Consider the following 20331-nt stretch of genomic DNA (forward strand, 5'->3'; position numbering starts at 1 on the left):
AAGAAGCTTCTTCGGAAATAACGTTGACGATTTTAGAAGCCATATCCTCTCAATAATTCTGAATCCTATGTTACAGCCTTTTTTATTCCATGGTCGAGATATACATTACACATAGGAAGAAAGGTGAACAATATCTTTATTTCAGCTTGCTAAACAATTCAGCACCACTCTAGGACACCCTAACGGAGGCTAGAAGAGCAGCTGAAAACAATTGAATATTTAGCCTGTGGCCAAGAGATCAGGTGGGATCGTGGATGCCTCATCAAACAGAAGTGACTCAATTCTGTGAAACAAGGAGAGTTGAACCAAAACAAAGTGTTGGAGGAACTAAATGGGTCAGGCAGCATCTGTGGAGGGAAAGGGACAGGCAATGTTTTGCATCGGGACTTTTCTTCATTTATTGAGAGGATATAGTTTCAAAAATTAAAGGAAATTTATTTTGGTAATTTTGGTCATTTTCATGATATATTGTTGATCATTGCTGTTGTAACCCAGTTTAAGTAGATAAATATTTCTCATCAGTATGAAAAAGGGTTCAAACTGGAACACCTATCCACTTTACTACACAGATTCTGTCTGACCAGCTGATTTCCTTCAGCACTTTGTTTATTTGCTCAAGATTTCAGGATCTGCAGCCTCTTGTCGCTCCAGATTTGGATCACTGTTCTCCACACATGTATCTAGCTAAATAACTCCACTCTCTAGAATATCTGCAACAGGGTCATCACATGATTCAAGCATCTCTAATGGCTTGTATAAATATATATGCACTTCACGCATACATACACTTCCCATGTCAGTTTGCAAATTGGTCAAAATTATAGACACCCAGTTTTAAGAAAGGAAAATAAAATAATTGGGTTATTTATAACAGTGCAGCAACAATTGTGGGCCGAAGCATCTGTTCTTGTGTTGTACTTTTATAATAATGTATTAAAATTGAACATAATGAGGCTGGGGTTGGGTCGTCCTTGACTCACATACCCATCAGAGCTGTGCCGTCAATGGACATAAATGCTTTCCCGAGATTAGAGACTGGGCTAACTGTGACTTGCCTACTGATCTGATTCCAAAGGCAGCTAATGAACGGATTTAGCACAAGTTTGCGAGTGGGCATTTGTGTTCTCCTTCAAACAGTGCTTGAAGGGGAAATGACCCATAAAATCGGAATCAGTCAATATAGAAAGATAATCTAAAGTTATTAAAAACATCTGGCCGCGGCAATGCATTAATATACGCAGCTTCGTCTCTCAGCCCTTATTTGCGATGTGCGTTAGGTATGGTTCATACAAACCTCAAGCTGTAGAGGACTGTGCCGTCTGGGTGGAGGCGAATCATACGGTTCTTCACTGTCACACCGTGCACAAATGATTTCTTGTCATTAATGAAATAGGTGTCGGGAACCCAAAGCTGATCAGCCACCCTGTTGTCTAAGGTGAGGTTCAGAGGTATTCCAGAGTAAGATAGCCGCTTATCTCTCCACGACTGCTGGAAGTACATTGTCAGAGTGTAATCCTGTGAAGAAAACAAAAAGGACATTTTGTTATTTAACTCTTAAAGAGGTAGGGTTTTTTTCATCTCTCACCTCTCTCATCATGCCCTGACATTTACAGTGTGCACTTAGAGAATAAAAAACTACCCATAAAGGTCAATTTAATATTACTCCTGGTGGAATAGTAAGCAGCCAGGGGTCACTCCAGCAACATTCACTGCTTCTGTATCATTAGGATGTAACAAGCTGCTCACAGACCTCTTGTTCTTCTAAAACGCCTTTTCACATTTTAAATTAAAACATAGTGTGTATTTGAATATTCGTTTCATTCATAATGCATGGTGGAGCAAATGTACCTAGGGATCTGTAAGAAGCTATCTTGTCAAGGAACATAATGGGATGAATTTTGTTCTTTGGTCCCAGAGGAGTTGTTATCTTTGTTGTCATTTCATGCATCACTGATGAAGTTCCTCATAAAGTTTCAAGGCTAATGAGGGCAAAATCATGCATTGGTCCTGGCTTGACATCTGAGAGGCTCGTCAATGCAGATCCAGGATCAATGGATTCAGTAGCTCACTAGCTATGGAGAGAAGGCTGCATAGTAACGATATCAAATGCCAACGAGTGTTCATGGTGAAATCCGTTCCGAAGTAAGACAAAGGGGGAAAAAAGGAATTAAAGTCACTTACTATCGCAGGTTTGTTCCTCTATCCTTTTTGTTTAAATTTACTACATTTATCTTTCATTCCCCTCTTATCAGTATTCAGCTTTATAATATATTCTCAATAGCTCCCTTCTTACTTCTTAATGCCAGAGCAATTATAACTTTCCAAATAGAGTTGAGAATGTGCAGAATGTTCAGGAACATATAAACTCACTCTCTTAGTTAAGTCCGTCTCACCTTCAAAATGACAGTAATTGCAAGTGTGGGAAGTGGGTACAAAGCTTTGGTATATCATAGAATGATTCGTTTGAAAGAGACAAATGGTGCAGCAACTTTAATAAGAAATGGGCGGCACTGTGCAGCGGTAGAGTTGCTGCCTTGCAGCATCGGAGACCCGGTTCAATCCCGACTATGGGTGCTCTCTGTACGGAGTTTGTGCGTTCTCACCTGTGACCGCGTGAGTTTTCTACCAAATCTTTGGTTTTCTCCCACACTCCAAAGACAAACAGATCTGTAGGTTAATTGGCTTGGGTTTGTATACTTGGTTTGTATAAATTGTCCCTAGTGTGTGTAGGCTTGTATTAATATGCGGGGATCACTGGTTGGTGCGGACTCGGTGGGCCAAAGGGCGTGTATTCACGTTGCATCTCTAAACTAAACTAAACTAAATCTTACTAGATATTGCAGATGAAATTCCAAAGAAATGTTCCACCTCCATGATTAACATTTAAAAGCCAAGATTGGAAATGTCCTTCATAGAGTTGTTTACATCATTAATGATCATTATTGTACACTGATAATGATCTGGAGTGTACCATGTGGAAAGGTGGTTAGTGTCCATTTAGCAAGAACCTTTGGATACAGGCTGGCGGATCCAGGCAGCCTCTGTGGAGAAAAGGGTTAGGTGATGTTTCAGGTCGAGGCCCTTGTTTAAACACGAAACTTGTCTTGACCCGAAACGTCACCTATTCCTTTTCCCCAGAGGTGCTGCCTGACCCGCACGGTTACTCCAACTTTTTGTATCTCTCCTTTGTTAATGTTGTTATGTGACACTATATTGTTGAATAATTGAAAACTTGTACTGAACCATCTTAAAACGATGTGATACAAGACACTAGAACTTTATTTATCCCAGGAGGGAAATTGATCTGCCACAATAAAAAACAAAATACATGAAACATGAAATTAAAGTGATGAGTGGGAAGGCTTGAGGGATGTGCAAAATGGGGGGGGTTTAGGGTAATCAGTCTCAGTCTACACCATGACAGAAGGGGGAGGGGTTGTAAATAGGATAGTCACAGGGAAGAAGGATCTACTGCAGCGTTCTGTCCTGCATCTTGGTGGAACCAGTCTGTTGCTGGAGACACTCCTCAGGTTGACCAGTGTGTCATGGAGGGGGTGAGCCGTATTGTCCAGGATGCTCCGCCATTTGAGGATCATCCTCCCCTCCAAGTCCACCTCCCATGAATCCAACTCCGCCCCCAGTACGGAGCCAGCCTTCCTGATGAGCTTGGCATCCGCAGCCTTCGTCCTGCTGCCCCGGCACACGGCAGCGATGAAAACGGCACTGGATACCACCGATTGGTAGAACATCTGCAGCATCTTACTGCAGACATCGAAGGAGCGGTGCCGGCTCTGTCCCTTCTTGTACTAGGCCTCAGTATTCCTGGACCAGTCCAGTTTACTGTCCAGGTACACTCCAAGCTATCTGTACTCCCTGGCAAACTGCACATCCACACCATTGATGGAGACAGGGGCCAGGGGTGTTCCTCTCCTCTTAAAGTCCACCACTAACTTCTTGGTGTTGACGGTGTTGAGCTGCAGGTGATTCAGCCCACACCACCCAACAAAGTCGTTGACTACATCTCTGTATTCAGCTTCCCTCCACTCACTGATGCAGCCCACAATTGTAGAGTCATCTGAAAAATTCTGCAATTGGCAGGAGTCCGAGTTATATCTGAAGTCCGAGGTGTAGATCGTGAACAGGAAGGGAGAGAGCACCATCCCCTGTGGGGCCCTTGTGTTGCTCACTACCATGTCCGAGTCACAGTTCTGTAGCCTGACATATTGTGGTCGTCCAGTCAGGTAGTTGGTGATCCAGGACACCAATGGAGCATCCACCCACATCTTCGTCAGTTTGCTCCCTAGCAGTGCAGGCCTGATGGTGTTAAAAGCACTGGAGAAGTCAAAAAACATGAATCTCACGATGCATCCCGGCTTATCCAGGCGAGCATCGAAACAATAGAGCAGGTGGATGATGACGTCCTCAACCCCCATCTTTGTTTGGTAAGTGAACTGCAGGGGGTCCAGGTAGGGTTTAACCTTGGTCTAACACAATGTCTATGTGTTAGACATTGACATTTTCCCTTTATGGAAATTGTATAACCCAAGACCTCTCTGCTCTACAAAAATCCCCAGAGCCCTGCCATTCACTATGTAGGTCCTGCCCTTGTTAGACTGCTCAAAATGCAATACCTTGCACATCTCTATATTAAATTCTATCAACCATTCCTCAGCCCACCTGCCCAACCGATCAAGATACTGCTGCAATTTTTGACAACCATCTTCACTATCTACAATACCATCCACTTTAGTGTCATCTGCATGTTCTTGTAAGCCATGTTCTTTTCCTTCTTGTTCCTGAAATTTGCTTTGAATTTTTTTATGCCTTTGGTCCATCGGCACTTGTGGGATCTGGTTATTGGTCACCCAATCTTTTCCAGCCATATGATGGCTTTTGCACTGATGCCAGAGTGGCTGCAGAAACACTAGCATCTACTTCTGACTATGGCACTCATTTGCTCCATGTTGCCATGTCGTTCGTCATGGTCACATTTATTACCATTGCCACAACTTATCAATCTTTTTTTTAAAAAGCTGACCTTCCTCGTAATGCAGGGCAATCTATGAAATGTCATTCACATTATAACTTTCCAAATAGAGTTGAAGAAGGTGCAGAATGTTCAGGAACATATAAACTCACTCTAATAGTTAAGTCATTCTCACCATCAAAATGACAGTAATTGCAAGTGTGGGAAGTGGGTACAAAGCTTTGGTATATTTTTGAATGATTCTTTTGAAAGAGACAAATAGTGCAGCAACACTAATAGGACATCTTATTAGTTCTTGCAGATGAAATTCCAAAGAATATTTCAACCTTCATCCTTATTAATTTTTAAAAGCCAAATTGGAAAGGTTCCTTTATTGAGTTTTTTACATTGTTAATGATAATTATTGTACACTGATAATAATCTGGAGTGTACCATGTGAAAAGGTGGAGTCACTCCCACTTCTTTCTGTTGAGGCCTGAGAATTCTAGTTGGTCAGGGATCAGCCTTAAAGGTAGGACCACTGATGCACCCAACCAATTAAAATGCTAAAGTAGTAATAGTAATTCTAAATAGTCTGAAGAAGGGTCTCGACCCGAAACATCACCTATTCTATCTTTAGTCATATCATATTGGAAATTGACATATTAGAATTTTTGTGTCATTTTCATCATAATATTTTGAAATTATGTGATCCATTTTTAGTTATTTTTTACTTTGTATTAGTATTTCACATTTATGACCACTATTATAGTAGCTACACAAATTAATAACAATATTCTAGATTTATTGTACAGGAAATATTATACTTTTTTGTGTCCAATCCATTGCAAAATGTGGTTTAGGTAATGTTGTTGCTTTCTATCAGAGTTAATTAATTGCACTATGCCCTGGAAATGGACACTAAACCACCAACATTATTACCACATCAGTCTGATGAAGGGTCTTGACCCGAAACATCGCCTATTTCCTTCGCTCTATAGATGCTGCCTCACCAGCTGAGTTTCTCCAGCATTTTTGTCTACCTTCGATTTTCCAGCATCTGCAGTTCCTTCTTAAACATCATATGTCAGCCACTTTCTACCAAACCATTCATCTAGGCCTGAGACATGACTGGTGAGTGAAACTTTGGCAACATTGTTGGAGAAAGAGAATTAGGTGTGGGTTGTGCATGCCGAATGGGCAGATTCAAAAGACAAACAATTTCAAACAGTTATAACCTTCAGATCAGGAAGGTGATAACAAATAGATTGAGCCAAGGCTGGGGGAATGGCAGATACCAGACATAATTTTAAGTAGAGTATACGTAGAAAAGAACTGCAGATACTGGTTTAAATCAAAAGTCAACACAAAATGCTGCAGTAACTGAGCGGGACAGGCAGACCATAGACAATAGACAATAGGTGCAGGAGTAGGCCATTCGGCCCTTCGAGCCAGCACCACCATTCAAAGTGATCACGGCTGATCATCTCCAATCAGTACCCCATTCCTGCTTTCTCCCCATATCGCCTGACTGCTATCTTTAAGAGCCCTATCTAGCTCTCTTGAAAGAGAACTGGAACCTGCCTCCACCACCCACTGAGGCAGAGAATTCCACAGACTCACAACTCTCTGTGAGAAAAATTGTTTCCTCGTCTCCGTTCTAAATGGCTTACCGCTTATTCTTAAACTGTGGCCCCTGGTTCTGGACTACCCCAACATCGGGAACATGTTTCCTGCCACTAGCATGTCCAAACCCTTAATAATCTCATATGTTCCAAAAAGATCACCTCTCATCCTTCTAAGCTCCAGAGTGTACAAGCCCAGCCGCTCCATTCTCTCAGCATACGACAGTCCCGCCATCCCGGGAATTAACCTCGTAAACCTACCCTGCACTCCCACAATAGCAAGAATGTCCTTCTTCAAATTAGGGAACCAAAACGGCACACAATACTCCAGGTGTGGTCTCACTAGGGCTCTGTACAACTGCAGAAGGTTCTCTTTGCTCCTATACTTGACTCCTCTTGTTATAAAAGTCAACATGCCATTCGTTTTCTTCACTGCCTGCTGTACCTGCATGCTTACTTTCATAGACTGATGAACAAGGACCCACAGATCAAATTGTACTTCCCCTTTTCCCAACTTGACGCCATTTAGATAGTAATCTGCCTTCCGGTTTTTGATACCAAAGTGGATAACCTCACATTTATCCACATTAAACTGCATCTGCCATGCATCTGCCCACTCCCCAACCTGTCCAAGTCACCCTGCATTCTCATAGCATCCTCCTCACACACTGCCACCCATCTTTGTGTCATCTGCAAATTTGCTAATGTTACTTTGAATCCCTTCATCCAAATCATTGCTGTATATTTTAAATAGCTGCAGTCCCAGCACCGAGCCTTACGGTACCCCATTAGTCATTGCCTGCCATTCTGAAAGGGACCCGTTAATCCTTACTCTTTGTTTCCTGTCTGCCAACCTATTTTCCAGACAGACAGGTTGGAGAAGGAATTGGTGACATTTTGGGTCAAAACCCTTTTTCAGGATGGTTTGGGATAAGGGAAACAAGAGATATAGTCAGTGATGTGCACAGATTAATAACAATGAATGAAAGATATGTAAAAAGTAACGATGATAAAGGAAACAGGCCATTGTTAGCTGTTTGAGGGTGAAAATGAGTAGCTAGTGTGACTTGGGTGGGGAAGGGATAGAGACGGAGGGAATGCCGGGGCTACCTGAAGTGAGAGAAATCAATATTGATACCACTGGGCTGTAAGCTGCCCAAGCGCAAAAAAGAGATTCTGTTCCTCCAATTTGCATTTAGCCTCACTCTGACAATGGAGGAGACTTAGGACCGAAAGGTCTGTGGAGGAATGGGAACTAGAATTAAAGTGTCTACCAACCGGGAGAACAGATAGGTTCAGGCGGGTTGAGCGAAGGTGTTCCGCAAAACGATCGCCCAGCCTGTGTTTGATCTCGCCGATGTATAATAGTCCACATCTTGAACAACGGATACAGTAGATGAGGTTGGAGGAGGTGCTAACCTCTGGCCTAATCTGAAAGGACTGTCGGGGGCCCTGGACAGTGTCAAGGGAGGAGGTATAGCGACAGGTGTTGCATCTTCTGCTGTTGCAGGGGAACGTACCGGGTGAGGGAGTGGGTTGGATGGGAAGGGATGAGTTAATGAGGTAGTTGTGGAGGGAACAGTCTTGGTGGAAGGAGGAAAGGGGTGGAGATGGGAAAATGTGACGTGGTGAGATCCTGTTGGAGGTGGTGAAAATTTTGGAGGATTATGTGTTGTATGCGACTGCTGATGGGGTGGAAGGTAAGGACTAGGGGGACTCTGTCTCTGTTGCAACTAGGGGGATGGGGAGCAAGGGCAGAGCTGTAGAGTACTGAGGAGACACAAGTGAGGACCTCATCTATGATGCGGGAGTGGAACCCTCATTCCCTAAAGAATGAGGACATCTCAGATGTCCAAGCATAGTAGACTCATCTTTGGCACAGATGCAGCATAGACGGAGGAATTGGATAGAATCTTTGGATAGGGGATAGAATCTTTGCAGGAAGCAGGGTGGGAACAAGTATAGTCAAGATAGTTGTGGGAGTCAGTTGGTTTGCAATAGACATCAGTCAATAGTCTATTTCCTGTGATGGAGACTGTGAGATCAAGAAAGGGGAGGTGTCGGAGATGGTCCAAGTAAATTTGAGTTGGTGAAGTCCATGAGTTCTGCATGGGTGCAGGAGGTAGCACCGATGCAGTCTTCAATGTAATGTAGATACAGTTCGGAGATAGGGACAGTGCACACCTGGAACATGGATTGCTCAATGTACCCGACAAAAGAGGGAGGCATAGCTGGGGCCCATGCGGGTGCCCATAGATACGCCTTGGACTTTGAGGATGTGGGAGGAGTCAAAGGTGAAGTTGTTGAGGGTGAGGACCAGCTCCGCGTAGTGTTAGGAGAGGAAAATTGGATGGTTTTGTGGTCGAGGAAGATACGGAGGGCTTAAGGCCTTACTGATGGAGGATGAAGGTGTAGAGAGACTGATGATCATTGATAGTAAAGATGAGGGAGTGAGGGCTCGGAAAGCGGAAGTCATTAAAGAGACGAAGGGCATGTGATGTATCTTGAAGATATTGTAGGTCGGGTGAGATTGGACTAGGGGAGATAGGATGGAGTCGAGGTATGTGAAAATCATTTCCGTTGGATAGGAGCAGGCAGAAACAATGGGTCTGCCAGGGCAGTTATGTTTGCGGATTTTGGGGAGAGGTAACTATGTACATTCCCAAAAGATTATTTCCATTAGGTTAACGCTTTTGATTTTGTCAAAGTATTGTAGGTGTTATGACTTATTGTTCACAGGAGTGAGTTATCAAATCTTTGCATATGTAACTAGATTCTAATTCATATGTTCCTAAATTTTGTAGCAGGGTCCCACAGGTACCTTGCAGAAATCTGGGAAAGCTACATATTTTGTTTTTTTTGATTATCGCCATGTAATTTCAGATGTTAGAGTACTGAGTATGGAAGTTGGGAGGTCATGTTGCAGTTGTATAAGATGTTGGTGTGACCACATTTAGAATATTGTGTTCAGTTCTGGGCATCACGTTATATGAAAGATATTGTCAAGCTTGAAAGGTTTCAGAAAAGATTTACAAGGATGTTGCCAGGACCAGTGGGTGTGGGCTATAGCGAGAGGTTGAGTTGGCTGGGTCTCTATTTCTTGGAGCGCAGGAGGATGAGGAATGTTTTTATAGAGGTGTACAAAATCATGAGAGGAATTGATCGGGTAGATGCACAGAGTCTCTTGCCCAGAGTAGGGGAATCGAGGACCAGAGGTCATAAGTTCCAGGTGAAGGGGAAAAGATTTAGTTGGAATCCAAGGGACTAACTTTTTCACACAGAGGGTGGTGGGTATACGGAACAAGCTGCCAGAGGAGATAGTTGAGGCTGGGACTATCCCATCATTTAAGAAGCAGTGGGACAGGTACATGGATAGGACAGGTTTGGAGGGATATGGACCAAGCGCAGGCAAGTGGGACTAGTGTAGCCGGGACATGTTGGCCGGTGTGGGCAAGTTGGGTTGAACGGCCTGTTTCCACACTGTATCCCTCTATGACTCTATGACTGCCATTTTAGACAGAATAAATTTACAGTTTTATTTCTAAAATCGAAAAATAACTAAAGACTAAGCTTGGAAACCTCTGGGTGAAAGATGATGTGTGAGGAAATAAATAAGTAGACAAGCTCAATGTGGAGAGCAAAGTCTAGAGAGGTATTTTTCACTCTGTTATTTACACATATTGTTATTTTTGATGGCGAAAAGAAAGCAAACATACTCCTTGATAAGAAGACAAATAACTAATTAACACCCTATGTTATCTCCCCAAACACTGCATATTCTAGTACTTGTTCTTACCTGAATGAAAGTGGCAATTACTGATTGTTTAATTCAAGTTTTTCTAAAATAGTTTAATTGACTGTTACCTAATGAATCTGCAGTCTTCCACCTCCAATGTCAACATTTAAAAACTCATCCAACAAACTTTGTGCTTGTGAGCAAAAAGCAATCATTAGTTTGTTTTACAACCTTTTAATGCTGCTGGTAAAATTACTGCAGTCATTTTGGTGAGCTGCAATTAACTTAATGCTCAGTGTGCTGTACTGAGCTATTGTGACTAAGAATGACGGAATGACAAACTCGTTGCACTGAGAAATTTACAGAAAGTGGAAAAGAATACAAACTGCAGTTATCTTTCTTTTGTTCCTTACAATTATAAAGTGTATAATTAAATCAATCCCACTTAGATTAGATAGACACAAAATGCTGGAGTAACACAGAGGATCGGCTGCATTTTCGGAATAGTTCAGCTTGCCGCTGGATTTGCCATTGAATCGAGGAGTGGACCTTCGTAGTACTCTGAGTAATATATACATATTGTGCCTGGCTCCTCTGCTTCACTCCAGCATATCCAGCACTGTTCCTTTTATTTGAATGGAGAATAGCCTTATGACTTATGACTTTAATTATGTGTTTCTTGCTTCTTAAAAACATTTTATGTAACGTATGGCTTAAGAGCATCATACAAAATTCATATACAAAATTTGATGTCTAGAATCAGACAGGAGTAAAATAGGTTCAAATGATACAATAACAACCTGCATTTGCATAGAACTTTAAATGCAGCAAAACGTCTTTGTGATTTTCATGGGGGTAGCGACACTTAGTATGCTGCACTCATTTATGATTAGTCATAGTCATAGTCATGGAGTAATACAGTGTGAAAACAGGCCCTTCGGCACAACTGACCCACACTGGACAACAATGTCCCAGCTGCCCTAGTCTCACTTACCTGCGCTTATGACTTATAATCATCCAAACCTGTCCTATCCATGTACCGTCCATCTGTTTCTTAAACAATGGGATAGTTCCAGCCTCAACTACCTCCCCTGGTAGCTTGTTCCATACACACATCACATCTGTGTGAATAAGTTACCCCTCGGATTCCTATTAAATGTTTTCCCCTTCACCTTGAACCTATGTCCTCTGGTCCTCGATTCCCCTACACTGGATAAAAGACTCCGTGCATCTAACTGATCTATTGCATTCATGATTTTGTACACCTCGATTAGATCTCTCATCCTCCTACGCTCCATTGAATGGAGACCTAGCCTACCCAACCTCTCCCTATAGCTCACACCCTCTAGTCCTGACAACATCCTCGTGAATGTATTCTGAACCCTTTCAAGCTTGACAATATCTTTCCTATAACATGGTGCCCAGAACTGAACACAATATTCTAAATGCGGTCTCACCAACGTCTTATACAACTGCAACATGACCTCACAACTTCTATACTCCATACTCTGACTGATGAAGGCCAAAGTGCCAAAAGCCTTTTTGTCCACCTTATCTACCTGTGACTCCACCTTCATGGAACTATGCACTCGTACTCCTTGATCCCTCTGCTCTACAACACTACCCAGAGGCCTACAATTTTCTGTGTAGGTCCTGCCCTTGTTCAACATCCCAAAGTGCAACACCTCACACTTTTCTGTATTAAATTCTATCAACCATTCCTCCACCAACCTGGCCAATTGATCCAGATCCCTCTCTCTCTCTCTCTAGTTACCCTTTTCTACCTAATGTATTTATGAAATCTTTTGGGATTGTCCTTTATGCTACCTGCCAGAGCTACCTCCTGCCCCCTTTTTGCACTTCTGATCTCCTTTTTTAGTTTGCTCCTAATTCCCGAAACTCCTCCAGGGATTCACTTGATCCCAGCTGCCTATACCTGTCCCATGCATCCTTCTTGTTTTTGACGAATGTCTCAATTTTCCTCGTCAGCCAAGCTTCCTTACCTTTGCCATTCACTATAACGGGGACGTACGTACACATCCTGAGCTCTCTTCAGTACATTTTGATAAACATCCCACTTGACTGATGTTCCTTTCCCCTCAAATAACCTGCTCCAGTCAACTTGAGCGAGACCTTCTCTCATACCCTCAAAGATGGCCTTACCCCAGTTGAGCATATTAACACTTGGACCCTCTCCATCCCATCCCGATTGGTGTTAATGTTGATGTAACCAACACATCACCATCATCATCTGCTGAGTTCAGAACACAGAGAAGTACAGCTAAGGATAAGGCCCATTTTCCCACAATGTTTGTGAAGGGTCTTGACCTGAAACATCACCCATTCCTTCTCTCCAGAGATGCTGCCTGTCCCACTGAGTTACTCCAGCTTTATGTGTCTATAATGACAAGACCAACTCTCAAATGCCTGTACATCATCCACATCCCTTTACTCTCTGCCACGAAAATGGAACTATGTTATCTGCCCCCACCACCACACCCGGCAGTACATTCCAGGCATTCACCACCCTCTGTGTTTTAAAACAAAACTTGCCATGCAAATTGACATTTGAAGGGTGGTGAATCTATGGAATTCTTTGCCACAGAAGGCTGTGGAGGCCAAGTCACTGGATATTTTTAAGGCAGAGATAGATAGATTCTTGATTATTACAATTGTCAGAGGTTATGGGGAGAAGACAGGAGAATGGGGTTAGGCGGGAAAGATAGATCAGTCATGATTGAGTGGCGGAGTAGATTTGATGGGCCAAATGGCCTAATTCTACTCATATCACTTATGACTTACAACCTTACATCGAATTGTTCATCTAACAGCACTGGGCTGGCCTGAGGAGGGATTCCACGGCTCTATGCTTGACAACCTGGCATCAGGGTTCCGACATCCTACCTCCCCCACCCTACACGACTGAAGTGGTTATTATCAAAGTTGTTGATGGCATCCTTTGTGGCCTTGATTCTGGAACACTGTGTCTCCTCATCTCTCTTGCCCTGACTACATCCTTTGACAATGACTTCATCCTTTGTTTGTTCTTCCAGTCAATTTGGAGGGTTTTTTGGGGATGTTGTGATTTGTGGTACTTTTTTGGTATCTTGAGATGCCTGCTGATGGCTGACAAGGTCTCGGAGGTTTATGGGAAGTCAGACACAACTACTGCACAGTAGGCCATGAGCTTTATGCCAGGTCTGATATTGCCTACTATTTCCCTCAATCAACCAAAGGTTGTGCTGTTGCATTTTCAGCTTCCATGTCTCCCTCAGTTGAGAGTTGACCTCTGCGATATGGTCCACATTTTCCTGAGTCTCGCCAGGATTCTTTATTGCCAAAGGCAGTGTGATGAGCCAAGGCAGGTAGACAGAGGGTCTATGTGTTGAGGATGTTGAATGAAAGATCCATCCCCTCATAAGCAGCTATTATTGGGAATCAAGGTTGACATAGACTTAATAGACACAAGTAACTGCAGATGCTGGAACCTTTAGCAAAAGACACAAAGTGCTGGAGTAAGTCAGCGGGTCAGGGAGCATCTCCGGAGGACAGCAGTCTGAAGAAAAGTCACTCAAAACTGATAGCCGAAACATCACCTATCCATGTCTTCCAGAGATGCTTCCTGATCTGCTGAGTTACTCCAGCATTGTGGGTTTTTTTGCTTGGCATAGGCCTTTAGGAGCTGAAGGGCTCATTTCCATGCAATACAACTTTATGACTTTAATAACCACATCCAAAGTCTAAAGCAAAATGCACAACATCAGCACCAGTATGTTTCGAACTGACAGTGTGAACTTAAAGATACAGATGTGCCATAATTGTGGAGCTATCTTAATTTACATTCATTTGGTGCATCTCGTGGAGTCTATTCAATCAACACATGAAACAGCTGGACAGCTTCCATAAAAGGCAAATGCAATTGGTCATTAAAATTAAGTGGCAAGACAGAGGAAAGAACGCTGACACGTTGCCTATTGCCAAAATTGCATCAATATCATGATTATATAGGTACAGTAGGATATATAGTCCATTTGTCAAATGAATGCTTTCACAAAGCTATATTTTATCGCTAGCGGATGTCAGGAAAAGACAGTGGGGAGTCAGAGGAAATGTTTTGTGGAAAATCTGATGCTCATCTAGAAATCAGGGAAATACACGCTCAACAAATAGACTGCTACAAATCTGTCCTTAGGCCTGGCATTCTCTTAACGGACCGCAATCACTGACAGGCCCTCCAGGCCAGTATGACTGTCCAATGTGCAGGCATTATCATTTCAATAACCTGAAACCAAACTAACAAATAAGACACAAAGTGCTGGAGCAAGTCAACGGGGTAGGCAGCATCTCTGGGGAACCTAGTGACATTTTGGGTTAGGACCCTTCTTCAGACTGATTTTGGTATGGGAGGGGGGGGGGGGGGGTCTTGGGGGGGGGGGGGGGGGAGGGGGGGGGGGGGGGGGGGGGAGAAAGCTGGAAGAGAGAATGGACAGGGCAAAGCAAGATAAGAGATATGGTGCGGGAGGGGGAGGGGGAGGGAGAGTTGAGGGTTGAAAGGCAGATGCTTGGACAATGGCCAGAGGATGAAAAGACAAGAAAGTGTGAGATAAGGATAGAGGAGGTGAGATTTGTGATAGATTACACTACGCATTAACAACAAATATTCTCCACTTTTCCATGGGAACTGAAAATAATTTCTAACGGGTTACATTAAAAGACACAAATTAGTGTGACAGATTTTCTGCTTGTAGCTTTGCCTAGCCATTGTGCTCATCTAAAATAAATCTGGGAAGAGCATCTCTACATGATGTTGGTCAGACACTCCATGCCTGTAGAAAGGTTATAGAACTGTCCACATCAAAGAAGGGAAGCATCCACAGCAATACTTTGCTGAACCACAATGGCGTCTCGAGGGACAGGAAGAAAATAATCTAATAATTTGGACATAATAATTATAATATAATAATTAGATATATTAATTTAGAGCAAAACAAAATGCACTGGAGCAAAACAAAATGTACTGGAATAACTCAGCACATCTGGAGAACATGGATAGGTAACGTTTCAGATCAGGGCCCTTGTTCAGTCAATAAATTAATTAGAATTGTTACTTCATGCATTGAGCAATGTTGAATTTTCTTAAGTGGCAAGACAGAATTACACCAGTTCCTGACAGGGAAAGACTGCATTGGGCCTCTTGGATAAGATGGTGAGGTAACAAAACCCTATCGCATCACTGGACAGAAAATCCTGTAAATATAACGCATCTTGGACCTCCTACATTACAAAAACAATCTCTTGTCAGAAAAGACAACATTTTTAAAGAAAAAAGCATAAAGCATGAACTTACTTTCACAGAGCTCAATACCAGTCTATCCTCAGATTACCCATCCTAGAATGTCTTTAAAAGTCCTTACAATCCTGTATGGTATTTTTTTTTAATGTGCTGCATTGGCAATAAGCATTTCACTACACCTATGATGTATGTGACCAATAAATAACCTTTGAACCTTTGGACCTTTGATATACAAATATCAATTTACTTTGTCGACTGGCACATTCAAAATGTGAACATGATTTTACCATTGCTGGGCACAGAGCACTATGACTGAAAATGCACGTGTTTTGGTCATAAATCTTCAAATACTAAGGCAGCAAATTGGATCTTGGAGAGACACTGAGAATTTTGTCATTGGCAAAGGGTGAAAAATTGCGGTTGAATTTCAGTAATGGCTCAGCAAACGGAGATTTATTTGCGTGAAAAAGCATAGCAAGTGGAACAAGAGAGACCAAGTTTGATATGTAATGCATTTCCATGGCCTCTGTATACACTTTGGCAACAAGAAGAGCAGCAATGTATGGGCTTTATGAGGTTAAGATGCATGTGAGCAATCACTTGGAACAAAATTTACAGATAAATAATCCTGTCACTGAATAACAATAGGCTTTGACAGGTGAAAGTTATCTGCAGGAAGATAACCTCTCTCTGAAGACAGTTTAACAACCTCCTCTCTCACTTTGATTCAGTGGAGTGATCCATATTCATGGATTCCACAGCCAATCTGAATGAGTACCCCACTGCCGTGACTGATTATCAGCAAGTGTGTGGAAGACAGTGTGCCGACAGTCAATCTGAGTGTTCCCCAACTATGGATGAACCACGAGGTAACATGGAAACATAGAAAAATAGGGGCAGGAGTAGGTCATTTGGCCTTTTGGGCCAGCACCGCCATTCAATATGATCATGGCTGATTATCTAAAATCAGTACACCGTTCCTGCATATTCCCCGTACCCTTTGATTCCTTTAGCCCTAAGAGCTACATCTAACTCTCTGTTGAAAGCATCCAATGAATTGGCCTCAACTGGTTTCTGTCTTCTGTGGCAGAAAATTCCACAGATTCACATCCTTTTTTTATTCCTCATCTCTGTCCTAAATGGCCTGCCCCTTATTCTTAAACTGTGACCCCTGGTTCTAGGCATACCCAGGTCTCGTTGCACCTCCCCTTTTCCTAATCTGACACCATTCAGATAATAATCTGCCTTCCTGTTCATGCCACCAAAGTGGATAACCTCACATTTATCCACATTATACTGCATCTGCCATGCATCTGCCCACTTACCCAACCTATCCAAGTCACCCTGCAGCCTCATAGCATCCTCATCGCAGCCCACACTGCCACCCAGCCCTGTGCCATCCGTAAACTTGGAGATGTCACGTTTAATTCCCTCATCTAAATCGTTAATATAGTGTAAATAACTAGGGTCCCAGCACCAAGCCTTGCAACACCACCCTAGTCACTGCCTGTCATTCTGAAAAGGACCCGTTAATTCCTACTCTTTGCTTCCCATCTGCCAACGACTTCTCTATCCATTTCAATACCCTACCCCCAAGACCATGTGCACTCATTTTGCATACTAATGTCTTGTGTGGAACCTTGTCAAAGGCTTTTTGAAAGTCCAGATACACCACATCCATTCTACCTGTTACATCTTAAAAAAATTCCAGAAGATTAGTTAAGCATGATTTCCCCTTCATAAATCCATGCTGACTTTGACCGATCCTGTCACTGCTTTCCAAATGCGCTGCTATAACATCTTTAACAATTGACTCAAGCATCTTCCCCACTACTGATGTAAAGCTAACTGGTCTATAATTCCCTGTTTTCTCTCTCCCTCCTTTCTTAAAAAGTGGAGTTACATTGGCTACCCTCCAGTCCACAGGAACTGATCCAGAGTCAAGAGAACATTGGAAAATGATCACCAATGCATACACAATTTCTAGAGCCACCTCCTTGAGTACTCTGGGATGTAGACCATCAGGCCCTGGGGATTTATTTGCCTTCAGTCCCAACAGTTTACCTAACACCATTTCCTGACTAATGTGGATTTCTTTCAGTTCCTCCCTCTCCCCTCAGTCCCCTTGTATTACTGGGAGATTGTTTGTGTCTTCCTTAATGAAGACAGAACCAAAGTACTTGTTTAAATGGCCTGCCATTTCCTTGTTTCCCAATACAAATTATCCTGTCCCTGACTGTAAGGGACCTACATTTTTCCTTTGTACATATCTGCATTCACAGGTTAAGGGCAGGTCTGCTGCATACAAGTCAAATGACCCCGAGCGGTACAAGAAGGCCGGCTATGATCTCCACAAAGACATCAAAAAATCAATCAATCAATCAAAGGCTTTATTGTCATTCAAAAATACACCAACAAATGCAAGTCTGAACAAAATTTCATTGCATCTGGCTCACCGCGGAACATAAAATAACAAAAGGATAAAATAGATAAAAAGATAAAATAGATAATAGTGGCGGCACATTATATGGAATTCAAGAGTCTGATGGCTCGGGGGAAGAAGCTGTTGCAAAACCTGGCCGTTCTACTCCTTATACTGCGATTCCTTTTGCCCGAGGGTATCAGAGTGAATGATGGAGATGTGTGGGGTCTTTTATAATGCTGTTGGCCTTAGACAAGCAAAAATGAAATTTATTGTCATTGTCAGTGTACAGTACAGAGACAACGAAATGCATTTTTAGCATCTCCCTTGAAAGGGAGACACAGGGCGTCGCGGTGTGCCCGCGCCTGCCGCCGTAATTACATTCCATTATAGGCAAAGGTGGGTGAAGTGTCTTGCCCAAGGACACAACGACAGTATGCACTCCAAGCGGGATTTGAGCCGGCTACCTTCCGGTCGCCAGCCGAACTCTTAGCCCATTGTGCTATCTGTCGCCCCACACGTGCTCGCAACGTTTGCTCGCAATGTCCCGGAATGAAGGAAGAGAAGTCCCGATGATTTTTTCAGCCGTCCTCACCACTCTTTGCACAGACTTCCAGTCGGAGGCTTTGCAGTCCCCAAACCATACGGAGATGCAGCTGGTCAAAATGCTCTCTATGGTGCCCCTGTAAAAAGTGGTGAGGATGGGATGGGGAGGTGAGCTCTTCTCATCCAGTGTAGAAAGTGCAAACGCTGCTGCACTCTCTTAACTATTGGTGTGATGTTTAGTGACCAGGTCAGACTGTTCGTGATCTGCACCCGCAGGAACTTAGTGCTACTGACCAACTCCACATCAATGTCATTAATGTGTAGTGGTGTGTGACTGTGCCAGTTTCTCCTGAAGTTAACAATGACCTCCTTGTTTTGTCAAAGACACGACACTAGATCACCAGGATGCACTGGCCTTATTTTGCAAACTACCAATACGAGTAACAGCATTAGGAAAAAGTACCATCCAACCGGCTTTAGACCCTAATTTGCAGGCCTATGCAAACCTGGAACCTCCATACCTCCAATATTAAAATTTGGAGGCAACTTAACTTAACAGATGAAGAACTTGACATAGAGGGAAACCCTGGGGCACATTAAGCAACGTCTAAAAACTACTTCCTGGGGAATGCGCTAACCCTCAACACAGACCCAACTACAGATCCAGACACCGGCACCTCAACGACCACGGAGGATGCCGAAATAGTAACAATCCTACCAATAGTAACCATGGTGGGTCTGGCTCCTTACGAGGTTGGTGGGAGATTACCGTTCTATCTGGATGCATAGAATATATTACCACCAACACTTATATTTCAGAAGTATAGGGGTATACCATAGAATTATTCAAAACATAATCCTCCAGTTCAGCATGTACCGAACTGAATGTTCATGCTTACAGGCAAAGAAATAATCAAACGCGCATACTGAACTACAGTGCCCAAATAAAATAGGAGTAATGGAGGACATCCAACACGAATCACAGGAATTTGTGTCCAAAGCTCTTTATCATAATACAGATGGGGGTTGCCACAACATCATAGATTTGACTAATTTGAATACTTTCGTACTTTATATTCATTACTAGATGGGAACCTTTGTTACTGCAAAGGTATTGATCCTAGGGTACTACATGGCAAGCATTGTATTAAAATATGCTTGCTATACAGTACTCATTGGAGGTGACCACAGATGTATTTAACACAATGGATCATCTGCGGTTCACCCTTAACACAGTTCACATGTCAGTGACTTTGCCGTAAGAAAGGTTACAGCCTTAATGGAGGCTTGCAGTAAACTAAACCATCCATCAGACTGGTAGTAGAATAATTGGCATTTAGTGGCTGTGTTCCAGCCACATAAATCGGACCTTTACATTATCAAATTACTGAGCGCAATCATGCGTGCACTCAAACATTATGGGGGTCATTCTGACAGACATATGAAGCTACCAACAGAGGCCACTATGGAACTAAAATGGTGGAAACATAACATTAGGCATTGTTCCAATCCAAACATTAACAGCTAACCGTCTATGGAACTACATACTGATGGGCACTTGGATTGGGATGCTACTAATTCCATCTCCAGCTGTGGGGGAGATGGAATGTACAGGAGGCATCATTACAAATGCTGGGCATAAATACTTGAGGAAGTGAGTGCATTCCATGGCTTTAAGTCATATTGTTCTGGGTTATATCACCAGTATGTTAGACACCGCCTTGGTAGCATATGTCAACCATA

At 42.9% G+C, this 20331-nt stretch overlaps 1 protein-coding gene across 1 annotated transcript in view; it reads right to left on the bottom strand.

Annotated features, from left to right (window-relative positions):
* gabrb1 (gamma-aminobutyric acid type A receptor subunit beta1) overlaps positions 1 to 20331 on the bottom strand; it is a 264736-nt gene that overhangs the window by 122163 nt on the left and 122242 nt on the right. The window contains exon 4 of the mRNA XM_055636706.1: positions 1295 to 1515. Coding sequence (XP_055492681.1) covers positions 1295 to 1515 — 221 coding nt within the window. The remainder of the gene's footprint in view (positions 1 to 1294; positions 1516 to 20331) is intronic.

This window comes from Leucoraja erinacea, chromosome 1 (genome assembly GCF_028641065.1).
Source record: "Leucoraja erinacea ecotype New England chromosome 1, Leri_hhj_1, whole genome shotgun sequence".
NCBI classification, from domain to species: Eukaryota; Metazoa; Chordata; class Chondrichthyes; order Rajiformes; family Rajidae; genus Leucoraja; species Leucoraja erinaceus.